The sequence below is a fragment of the Sinocyclocheilus grahami genome, unplaced genomic scaffold (assembly GCF_001515645.1).
Source record: "Sinocyclocheilus grahami isolate Dianchi unplaced genomic scaffold, SAMN03320097.WGS_v1.1 scaffold261.1, whole genome shotgun sequence".
NCBI classification, from domain to species: Eukaryota; Metazoa; Chordata; class Actinopteri; order Cypriniformes; family Cyprinidae; genus Sinocyclocheilus; species Sinocyclocheilus grahami.
In genome coordinates, this window is record NW_015505440.1 from 604037 (window position 1) to 617116 (window position 13080).

The 13080-nt window shown below is 35.8% G+C and overlaps 1 protein-coding gene across 1 annotated transcript in view; it reads left to right on the plus strand.

Moving 5' to 3' along the window:
* The window catches only part of LOC107599142 (nitric oxide synthase, brain), a 57408-nt gene that overhangs the window by 18197 nt on the left and 26131 nt on the right, over nucleotides 1-13080 (plus strand). The window contains exons 5-11 of the mRNA XM_016290652.1: nucleotides 1033-1178; nucleotides 2087-2249; nucleotides 2435-2526; nucleotides 6234-6375; nucleotides 6748-6887; nucleotides 8591-8765; nucleotides 9515-9616. Of these exons, the coding sequence (XP_016146138.1) occupies nucleotides 1033-1178; nucleotides 2087-2249; nucleotides 2435-2526; nucleotides 6234-6375; nucleotides 6748-6887; nucleotides 8591-8765; nucleotides 9515-9616 (960 nt within the window). The remainder of the gene's footprint in view (nucleotides 1-1032; nucleotides 1179-2086; nucleotides 2250-2434; nucleotides 2527-6233; nucleotides 6376-6747; nucleotides 6888-8590; nucleotides 8766-9514; nucleotides 9617-13080) is intronic.

Below are 13080 nucleotides of genomic sequence, written 5' to 3' on the forward strand. Positions count from 1 at the left end.
CATAATCCAGAGGATGAGGCAGGCGAGTAATCCAAAAACAGATATTAATCGAGGCGAGGTGCGAACAGAATCCAAACAACAAGACGAGAGAGAAATCCAAGACAGGCAGGTTATCAGGAACAGGCAATTACAAATTACAAAGACGTTACGAAACAGGACTAGAAATAGGAACTAGACTAAACTCAGACAGGATACTGGCTCCGTAAAGTTACCTCTAAGAGAATGATAAACGCAGACAATACTCGGCAGTTAGAGTGGTTGTTATATAGTGTGTGTGTGATTGGCTGCAGGTGAGTCCAATCAGTGCAATGGAGCATGGGAAATGTAGTCCACGGTGACGTGCAACAGTTTGTGTGGTGTGAGAGTCAGTGTAATCAGAAGGCGACCTCTGGTGGAGAGCAGATGGAAAACCACGGACCGGATTCGTGACAACTACTCACCAAACATTTCAATTCCAAACTGCTGCAATATGTAAAACAACCAACATAACAAAATGTTGCCAGATTGATGTAGATCTGTTTTAGTTAAAAATGAGCACGCTTTTATCGCCACACATTGGGCATTTCACTTTGAAAGTGGTGAGAGATGTGCCGGAATCACAATAGTATCATTTTGCAGAAATGTCACCGCTGGCACGTCCCATAACCCCCTTACCAGAAAATGCCATCTTTTTTTATATCGTTTGCATATAGGCTTTATACAAGTAACCTAAAATTGCTAGAAAAAAAGCACTAAAAATAGTATTTAGGTGCAAATTTGCTGCCCCTTAAATTTCATGACTTTTTATAATTTATGGTGGTAATTAAAGGAAGTCACCCAGACGTCACTTTATTTTTCTGTATAGACCTCCAGTTCTGATATACAGCAGAAATGCTGTCTCAACTTGTGCCTGCGATTGCAGTTACACTCCTACAGACACGATATGTGTGAGACAGGCACAATGCTATCTGTAGCACATTTCCGTGAGTGATGTAGCATGTTTGGATTTGCACAGTCAGTCTTCTTATTGTGCTAGTTGCTTTTTGTTTGCAGGTACCGATCTGCACTGAGCAAGTTTGTATAGGCTCTGTTATGATGCCAAACCAGCACAGTCGCAAACCAGATGAAGTCCGAAGAAAAGAGGAACTGCTACCGCTTGCAACAGATTTTATTGACCAGTACTACACATCAATCAAAAGGCAGGAGAACTATTTAAATCTAATGCACACTGTATCATATGTAAACATCCTTCATCGCTGCAAAAAATACAAATAAAATAAATAAAACTAAATTTTATATATATGGTTTTATTTTTTGCACCAAAGAGTGGTTATATATTTATTTTTTTGTTTTTATTTAAAAAAAATATATATAAAATAATTTATTTGACAAACAAAACTATGTAAGAAAGATGAATTTAAGATTTCAAATGACTTTTTTACACTTTATAATAAGATTCTTTTTTTTTCAGGGAATATATTATGAATTAATTTTATCGTTCTTACTCCATTGCCATTTTTCTTAAAGCTCACAAAATGTTGTTAGATGTTTGCTTTAAAACTGGGCATTCTAAGTAAAAGAAGTACACTAAATTCAAGATGCGGTATATATTCTCCAAAAACAAATATCTCAAATTAATTTATGCATTTATTTTTTCAAGACAAAATTATTTATTTATTTGTTTTAGTGCTGGGCAACGATTAATCGCGAATAATCGCATCCAAAATAAAAGTTTTTATTTATATAATATATGTATGTGTACTGTGTAAATTTATTATGTATATATAAAGACACACACATACAGTATATATTTTGAAAATATTTACGTGTATTTACATGTATATATTTATATTCATATAATTGATATTATATATAAATATATTTAATATATAAACATAACATATTTTTCTTAAATATATACATAATAAATATACACAGTACACTACACACATATATATTATGTACACAAAAACTTTTATTTTGGATGCGATTAATCGCGATTAATCGTTGCCCAGCACTAATTTATTTACTTTGCAGTACATAACTAGCTAATTGTAATATTTTTTTTCTAAATGTGCTTTTATACATTTGGCTTCTGTCTGAACAGATGCGGCTCAAAGGCTCATGTTGACCGGCTAGAAGAGGTTAAAAAAGAGATAGAAACTTCTGGAACGTATCAATTGAAGGACACAGAGCTGATCTATGGGGCCAAACATGCATGGAGAAATGCAGCTCGCTGTGTGGGACGAATCCAGTGGTCCAAACTACAGGTATTGTGTTTTGTATTGTTTTTTTATTTGTTGTTTTTTTAGTATTACATGATTTTTCTTCCAAAAAGCCATCCTTCATTAAACAATTCCCTTCATCTTTTCAAGCACTACAACAGTGTGATGTCTATTGAAATGCAGTGATAATGAAAAAAAAGTGTCCTAATAAAGAATTTCTCCCCTTTGAGGTGTTCGATGCTCGAGACTGCACAACCGCTCATGGAATGTTTAATTACATTTGCAACCACATCAAATACGCCACCAACAAAGGAAACCTCAGGTTAGTGTGGCCATTTTTCATTAGCTCCTTTCTCTTCCTGTCTTTTTCTGCATCTCCTTTTCTCTGCGACTTGCCTTCTTCCCTACCTTGCTCCACAGCCATCAGTACACCTGCCAAAGCATTGCTGAGCGCTGGCACTGCTGCCACGTTACAAAGCTAATCATACACGACACTTACTCTCTGTTCTGTTTAATTAGCGTCAGTCTAACAGAATATTTTGAGCCTGAGAGAGTGAGAGAGGGGTGAGGAAAGGGAAAATTAAAACAAGAAGAGAGAAAACGCTCTAATACAGTCAAAAGCCCCCGCGCTTGCTTCTTACATCATCAGGACCTGCCAGAATAAACGTCAGAGGTCTCCTACACACTTTTTCCGCACATAAACAAATCAAGGCAACAAGAAAAGCTCCTCTGCAGTTTTTCAAACAGGCTGGTGACCCAAATTTCATCCAGAGTTGTATTTCGAGAGTGACGGGACTTGTTATTTAGATTAGTTGGACTGACACTTTATGCTCTTAGCATATTGTTGAACGTCAGTGTGATGTATTTTCAACAATGAAGCATGATTATGTTTGCTTATGGAACAGACGGGGTTGTTTTATTTCAAAAGTACCTAAAATACTGCATACATTGAGTAACCTCTAATAAAAGCAATATATACTATAAAGCAAATTCTCAGCTTCTTGATTGTTTATATTAGGGATGTCCCGATCAGGTTTTTTGTGGCCCCGATCCGATCCAGGTTGAATGTTGAATATTGAGTATCTGTCGATACCAAGCCCCGATCCGATACTTGTATTTTCCTAGTGCTTGGTGCACATTTCAAATCCAAAATATACAGAGATGTGTAGAGACTTTCTCAGGGGCTCAAATGTCAAAATGGGCATCTATCACTAATATCCAATATAATAATTACTATGTACTATACAGTTGAGGTCAAAAGGTCATATAATATATATATATATATACTGTATATATATATATATATCTCTTCAAGTAATAAGATACACACTATCTCTCTGTATATGCACACACTGTATAGAGACATTGGTAGATGTAAACATGTTACAATGACATGGTGAACAGACTGTGAGTCACAATTATTAATATGGGACTACTGATATAAACTTCTTGTATTTTATATGTACAATAAGCAGATTAACTGCAACATAAAGGGAAAAAAAGATGAGATAAGGTTAGAAAGCATGAAGTTCACTAATGCGAATGCAACCCATAGCAACACATTATGACAACGACGTCTCAGATAGTCTGATGGCAGATAAAATAAATAGTAAATAAATTACTGTAGACTGTCGTCACGCACGCACATTTGAGTGTTTTATTTTCCTTTTAATGGCGATGAAGTGTTGAAAGTGCATACCACCACCTATTGTATGACACCTGCATGAGAGCTAAAGAATCACCCGTGGATCGGGCTTAGGAGAGCCAATACCAATCAGTTAAAAAAATGCTTAATTGACCCGATCCCGATCTCGGGACACCCCTATTTTATATACAGCACATATATATATATATATATATGAAGAGTTCATTTGCAAAAAACGATAACTTTTTTTTTTTTCAGAAATCACGTTTTTTTTTTTTGCGCATTCCAAGTAATATCAATCAAACTGCAGTTGGGTTGTTTTGATTAAGTAATAATAACTTAAACAAATACATGTAATTTACAAAAATTAAAGTTCATTGAATGATGTTGTTTTATAGCAAAAGCAGATCATTCCAACAGTCGCTTTTTGGCAAAAGCAGATAACTCTGCATTTCGTGTTTTAGAGTGAAAAAAACACTTGTTTAATCTTTGTAATCTCCTCAGATGACAATGAAGATGCCTGACAAATGTTGTTGTTGTTGTTGTGATCAAAAACTGTATGGATATGATTACACGCAATACACAGAGCTTTTCCCTCACCACTGTAACGCGCTGCTTAACGCGCGCATGCAAGGTTCCGTGAAAACGTTTCAGCTTTAATTTTCCTTTTTCGCCCTGAAGAAGATTTCACAGGTTCATCAAATTATCCATCCTCGATCACTTTTAGTCAGCTTTGACGAAACTCCTCTCAGCTAGCACGTCTGTTCAAAGTGAAAGTAGCCCTGTCACCTGACCTGAATACAGTGCGCTGATTCGCTAAAATGGACTTATCGGCTTCTGTTCAAAAACAACAAGGGCGCTTGTCGGCTTCTGCAGTAAAAAACAAAACCGGCTTTTTTGACAAAACATGTTTAGGGTTCAGATCGTGCTATATGTGGAGAATAATGCACGGCAATCAGCTCTTTTTTTTAAAAGTGACGTTTATCGGTTTTTCCATAGTTATATATATTTATATTTATACATTCTTCTGTGTGAACTACTTTCTTCCACCACGGATCCAAATCTAAAGTTGACAGTTTAACAGCTGAGCCCAAGCCTCCGTTACTAATTCCAAAACGTCACTTTAGAACTAGTAACGAAGAAATGTTGAGTTGCTTCATTAAAAGCTTATTGTATTACTGTAGTAAAAGCAGTTTGTGTGTATTTGTGTGTGTGTGTGTATCTATGTAAATCTACTCACCCCCTACAGCTTCCAAGTGTGGAAAAGAATATTTACAATACTTTACAAAATATACAAAATGGAAATGAGACGGACAACAATTTATCAACTCAAAACCAAAATTAACACTGCACACAACAGGCAGATCAACAGGCAAGCTAACAGCAACAACACACTGTAGCAAACACACAATGGCTGCGTCCGAAAGCTCTAAAATGCTGCCTTCGTAGACAGCATTCCTAGGCAGGAAGGCATCAAGGCACATCCGAATCCAAATTCTGCTTTACTTCCTGTCTCTGGAGGTACCTTTTTCTGATCGAATTTTGAAGGCAGCATAGATGTATCCTTCACTGCCTTTGATATCCCACAATCCAGTGCGTTCCATTCCGTGACGGTTAAGCTAATAAATAAAGATGGCGTCTGAAAGTTGCATTTGCTGGTCTGTTTGTGTGTAAGTGTATATTTCTGACTAACTTTTTGCACTTTTGATGTTATTTCTAGCGAGAAATCAATATTATAGTAATTAAGTATTCATTTAGTTATCACCAAAACTTATTCTATTTTGTTGTAGATCATTAATCCGTTACGCTGCCTCAGAAGCCTGTCCGAAATCAGTTTCATGAGGTGCCTTCGTGCAAAAATGCTGCCTGCAAAGTCATTGCCTCATACGGCAGCGAGGCAGCAATTCAGCTGCCTAAGTTTTTGGATGCAGCCAATAACACATGTGCAATAGAACAACAGGAAATCACAAGTTGAGCAGAGCTCCCCCCTCATGTGCTGCAGATCCTTTTATTGCCTCTCCTTGGTCCCATTAGCACCAGTCAGATCTGGAGATCACTTTGGTAGGATCCAATCCTGTGAAAGAAAGGGTGGGACAAAAGAGAGAGAAAGAACCAGCAAAGCAAGACATGTACAAAAATACATCACAAGTCGTAACATGTTGCAAAATACAAACTATATTATTGTCCAGCTCTAATCTGCTATATGCAACTGTGAAGCAGCGTACTGTGAAAAGTACTATACAAATAAAACTGGTTTAACACACATGGATTAAGAGTCACACAAGTCTGATTTCATGGAGTCTGTAAAACTGCCTATATTAGAGGATTTGAAGTATAAATCCACCAGAGGGATCTCAGCATTACTCCTTGTCTCTGATGTCCAGATCGGCTATTACCATCTTCCCCCAGAGGACAGACGGGAAGCATGAATTCCGGGTGTGGAACAGCCAGTTGATCCGGTACGCAGGCTACAAGCAGCCTGATGGATCCATTCTCGGAGATCCGGCTTCGGTGGAGCTTACAGAGGTGAGATGGGAAGCTACATTGCAATAGTTTCGATTGTCAGAGTCACAGGCATCAAAAAAGCCGCCTACTGACATATTGATTGAAGCATGTTACCAGTACATACAAAAATAAAGAGTCAAACTGATTGATAAAAAACATATTTTGTGACATCATGGGCAGTTCTTGTTATCACTGGTTGATTGTTAATTGTGTTTGAGTTGTTTTTTGGCATGCAAAATCCATCTTAAGCTGGTGTCTGTGTTTTGGAACCTGGTAGCTGGTTTCTAGCTGACTCAAAGAAGTCTTTAGCAGGTCCAAGATGGTCATTAGCTTGTTGACCAACTAACATATTCCAAAAAAACAACAACTGTAATGTTGGTTTTTGACTTGTAGATCTGTATACAGCAAGGATGGAAAGCTCCAAAAAGCCGTTTTGATGTTTTGCCCCTTCTTCTCCAAGCCAATGGAAATGATCCAGAGCTTTTTGAGATTCCTGATGATCTTGTGCTTGAGGTTCCCATCATACATCCAAAGTAAGAAGAACCAAACATATTGTAGAGTTGTATTGGGGTTCACACTAATGCTCATCAAGCTTGTGTAGAAAAATTATTGAATCACACCAGTTCTTAAAACACTTCAAATGTTCATCCACCCAGAATCGGATAATAGTCTGCGTCATACAGTACGTACCAAAGGGAAATCACATATTAGAGAGGCTGTAATGCGCAGAGCTTTAGGATGCATAGCAACAGAGAACTCAAGCTGAGAGCTTGCCTCTTGTGCACGTATATTCAGGAACATGGGCTAGTGTGGCACTTGCCCTTTTTCCAGATCCTGCCTCAGTTTACTTGTTTAATGCTGTCAGTTTGACACTGATGTGTCTCAGATGATCAGATACTTGGGTCCTGAGATACTCTGTGTGTCACAGGTCTAGATAAGAGTGAATTGTCCATCATGCATCTATATATTTTTTAATGAATCAGTGTTGAAAAGAATTTAGCATGAGTTACCATTAAATTAAGCATTGATAGATACTAACTCAAAAGTCATGCAGACAAAGTTAAACTTCTCATCAAAGGGTAAAAGTGGACAAATGCAATTAAATTGAATGAAATTAATAAATAACAGAACACTTTGCTAATATACTGCCCACGTGTAAAAATAAACAGCTTTTTAAGTGTAAATGAAAATGACCTTTGCGGACCTAATGCATTTTGCGCCACTCTGCAATAGGGCGTTTTTGAAGATTTTGAAGTAAACCTTGAATTCAGTGTTGAAGGATGGCTAAAACATACCTGTTTTATATACTCAATGTTTCTGTGTTTTAAAATGTGTGGGTGTTTCTTTTTTTATATGTGAGCAATTTTACCATTATGAAGTCAAACTGCACAAGTCAAACATTCTTAGGAAATGGCATCTCATGACAATTCATAACTATTATACATTTTGGCCTATAGTGACTAATTTGGATAATCTCATTTGTACGTTTTTGTACAATCTCAAACCTCAGTTAGGGTTATGTTTAGGGATGGACCCTCATGCTTACTATTTTTCTAGAAATCATACATTTTCATTTCATACATACAAAATCATAAAATAGTTGTTTTCCCATGAGATCAGGTTGGAAATGTCCACAGCCTTGAAACACTAATAGAAAAACAACAATTGTCAGCATTTAACTTTTACCTGAATTGACATAATGCCCATTATTGAAAGTTTGCCTCAAACTGCTCAAAGAAATGACTAGCCAAATAAACATATGTAAATAGAGGAGATGCATTTACATATTGTTTCTTTGGGGGGAAAATGCTGGTATTATGCTGCGACAGTAATGGGCGCCATATTTAGTGCAATAATTATGTGAAAACTTCTGAATGGATCAGCCATTCCACCAGAGTACTTGTGTTTACAGCATTAATAACAGAAACAGGCGGATTTGGCCTCTTAGCGCAACACCTGAGAAACCTGCAGGTGCCGGTTTAGAGATAATAACAGTTTTGGCAGTTTTCAGCTCACTATGTGCGCATTTACTAACAGAGAAATTATGATGGAAACTGTAAACGGAATGCTCTAAAAGCTTAATGGTGTACATCTGCATATGCCAAGATATTCTACTGACTACATTATGTTATGCAAATAAACCTCAAGAACCTTTCGCTGAAAAACATTTCCGCATGCAACTTTTCTCCCTGCGCTGGGTTCAGTATTGACCGTCCTGCTGTCTGTGTCTGTCTAGGTTCGAATGGTTTAAGGAGCTGAATCTAAAGTGGTATGGCCTTCCTGCTGTGTCTAATATGCTGTTAGAGATCGGGGGACTGGAGTTCACAGCCTGCCCCTTCAGCGGCTGGTATATGGGGACAGAGATCGGCGTCAGAGACTTCTGCGACAGCTCTCGATACAACATACTTGAGGTACCATACCAGACAGCCATAAATCACCCCTGCACCATTGAGAAGTTGTACTTTTTATACTGCATTACCACAGTTTGAACCCAGACCGCATTACATTTGATCATTATAAATGTCATGCATATGCATTAGAAATTGTACCCCAACAGGACATTAGGAATGACACGTTTGTGTTTGATGAGCCGTTACAATGGATTAAGTTGATTATACGCTATATTACGCATTGTTTATCCTGTTTTAAATTGCTCTCTTTAATTTATGCAGATTTTAATTCATAAACATGCTGTTTTTAATCATCATTATGTTACTCATTCAGTATTACAATCTCTCCTCCATATTCCCTTTATGCTAAAAAATAAATTCACTTACAGTTTTAACTTCTAAAAGGCAATAATAGCCCAACTGGCCTATATAATCAGCTTGCTTTACCACATATAAATATATATACTCAAATATATCCTAATAATCTATAAGATCATTCACTCACCTTCGTGTTATTACAAACCCATTGGATGTTATATATCTATCAAATATAATTTAAAATCAGAAGGTTTTTAAGACATATTCATGTCAAGTGTGTCCAATCTTTTGACTATAGAATGTCTTTTTAGAGAGTCTTACAGTGGCTCCAGATCTTCCTGATCTATAAAGGCAGATCACGAGTGGCAGTTCTATTAACCTTGGTTCAGATCTTGAGAGAATACAGTATGAATAGTCTATATGTACAGTATGATTAATTCCCTTCATTTCAGGAAGTAGCTACAATGATGGGGCTGGACACGAGGAAGACTTCATCCCTGTGGAAGGACCAGGCACTGGTGGAGATCAACATCGCAGTCCTTTATAGTTTCCAGGTGGGTTGAGCACACATGGATAGGGGAATTTAATAATAATAATAATAATAAAAAGTCAAAATCTTAAGATACAGCCTATTTTAATACCATTTAGAGTTTAGACAATGTGACTTTATTTTAATCAAAATTAAGTCTGATACTTGAATTGTCAATATTGTCTGGAGATTAACAAGAAACAATTAAATGAATATACATAATCAAATAAACACACACATACATATAATACTGTAATAAATAAAATCATAATCAGTATAAATAAATGTTTTACACTAATGATAATAATTAGATGTGGAGATGTGCTAGTTTGTCATATAAATAATGTCACAACACCAAAAAGAAGCTCTTAAAAACAGGCTATATGCACATATGTGACCCTGGACCACAAAACCAGTCTTAAGTCGCTGGGGTATATATTTAGCAATAGCCAAAAAAACATTGTATGGGTCAAAATTATCGATTTTTCTTTTATGCCAAAAATCATTAGGATATTAAGTAAAGATCATGTTCCATGAGGATATTTTGTAAATTTCTTACCGTAAAAATATAAAAACTTAATTTTTTATTAATAATATGCATTGCTAAGAACTTCATTTGGACAACTTTAAAGGCGATTTACTCAGTACTTAGATTTTTTTGCACCCTCAGATTCCAGATTTTCAAATAGTTGTATCTCGGCCAAATATTGTCCTATTCTAACAAACCATACATCAATGGAAAGCTTGATTGAGCTTATTTCAGAACATTGACCCATATGACTGGTTTTGTGGTTCAGGGTCACATATATAATAGGCTTTATATTTTGTTGTCAAACTCAGCCCAGACATGTTTTTGACAAGCTTTGTGAGGTTCACCCACATATAATCTTACACTAGTCTTATTTTCAGTCACGTTTACCTATTTTTGCCAGTATCTAATTTTTTTCAGTTCATCTCTTTACACAGCTTCTCCTAGAGCCTAAAAGCAAATCCCTGCGTTCACGTTCATGCAGCATTCATAAAGACCCATGCAAGCGAACAAAGCATAAACCGGCTTTCACAAATCAAAAGCTTGAATCTCTTCTGTTCTATTTATTAGAGTTAAGCACATTGGACATTTAACTGAAAGCTCCTGTGACTGAAGAAACATTTTTATTGATATTTATTGCACACCCCCTGCAGTTTGTTTACCCACAAGACCTTATTTCTTGCTAAAAGGCTTTTGCGGAACCGTTTCAACACTGATAAACTAATTAGACGTTAGTAAGTAGCTGTGCTCAGTTTTCTTATCTTTCATAATTGCGGATGGAGTCAAAACAATGGCAGATAACAATTACATCTACTTGGAAAACTAGACGTGCTGCAATACACGCCAATCTGTGGATTTAATTGTAGGTTGTATTGACTTACGTCAACATGCTGCATTAAGCATCACAAGATAAAATGCATTTGAAAATAAGAATGCATACAATTGTTGCTGTTTGTATGCTGGGAAAACACACTGGATTTGTGTCAGATAAAAAAAAAACCACACACACACAATTTGGGGATTGGGCTATATTATGGACATTTTCTTTGTCAAGCATTGACATTTTATTGATTCTATTCTTTATGATTCTATTAGAGAACATATAATAATTGGGTAAAGCTTTACTATACGAGTGCACAAATATGCATTAATTCATGCTTAACTAATGCACAGATAATCACCAGTTAATGTATAACTCATGAAGAACTAAACCATTTATTAATGATTACTACATTAGCAACTAATGAACATTCTATATCATTCATAGATTAATTAATAAATAAGTGTGTCATAATGTATTAGTTCCCTAATAACATATTATATTAACTAATGATGTGAATTCATATGTTTATTACCATAGTGGTCAAAGCTGTGTACTTCAACTTCCATTTGTCTACTTTAATTAATCATTAGATAATGATTTGCAAAGGTATCATTATGTTATGCATGGCTTTGACCCATTGTGGTAATTAACACACAAATTTACACATTAGTTAATATAAAATGTTATTAGGGAATTAATACATTATGACACATTTAACAAATAGCAATTTATTGATTACTTAATCTATGAATCATGCAGAATGTTCATTTGTTGCTCATGCAGTAATTATTAATAAATGGTTTAGGTTATATGGTTATATATTAACTCATGATTATCTGTGCATTAGTTAAGCATGAATTAATGCATATTAGTGCCACCGTATTGTAAAGTGTTACCAATAACTGTAAACTATATTACATTTAAAGACAATATTACGGTGGCAGAGAAGTGCAAAACAAATCACAATTCTGAAAACAAAATAACAAATTACAACCGCAAATGCAAATCTAAAAAACAAAATAACAATTCAGAAAACACAGTAACAATTCCGAAAACATTATAACAAGTTAAAAAACACAATGACAAATCCGAAAACAAAATAACAAGTCAGAAAACACAACGACAAATCAGACAACCCGGAAGAGGTAGGTATAGTTTGAAACAGCGCCATTGGTTTGAGAATAGATTACTTACCGCAGACTGGATGAGACATCTGTCAATCAAGTTATAAAGAACAGCAGACTAGCGGTAGAAAGTTCGGAGATGGTATTAAAGTAGCTCAGTTTAAATGTATTGTATGAATTGCCCTTACTATGGAATCAAAAATATGCATACATTTGCAACACTGTACTCTGTATTATATTACCTTTGAATCAGAATACAAAAAACTAGTTAACGCTATTGCGAGGGTGTTTCTTCAGCGTCTGGGAGTGGTGTAAATTTGACAGTACTCTCTTCTGACTGCCGTTATCAGTATCTCTCTAATTTTTTTATTCTTTTTATAAGTCGTGAAAATACTATTGTGGGTTTTTCTTTTGCTATTTGAGCAAATGGGAATGCAAAAACCCCCCAAAAAACAGGCAGAGGTATGTTAAATTAGGATTTTTTTATGTGGGGCGGAGAGAATTTAAAGGGGAGAATATAAATACAAAATATTAAGAGTTGAACAGTCTTTTTATTAGGAAAATCAAACGAATTGCGTTATATCCAACAGCCTTAAGACACAGTTCAAAAGTAGAAAACAGCCTTATTGAACATGCAAATTGATTCTCTGCCAGTAGGAGGCACTTTTGGAACGGTTTCCCTTGTAACAGCTGTACACAAAAGCTGCGCAGCTCTCATAAATGCTACTTTATCAGGCAGTATTCAGGCATTATAATTTAGATGAGATGAAAATGACATTGAACGTTTGAGAAACGCCCCCTTTTTGGTCCGCAGAGACCTATTCTTGGATTTGTCATTGTGTTTTCTGACTTGGCATTTTGTTTTCAGATTTGTCATTGTGTTGTCTGACTTGATATTTTGTTTTCGGATTTGTCGTTGTGTTTTCTGACTTGGTATTTTGTTTTCAGATTTGTCGTTGTGTTTTCTGACTTGGTATTTTGTTTTCAGATTTGTCGTTGTGTTTTCTGACTTG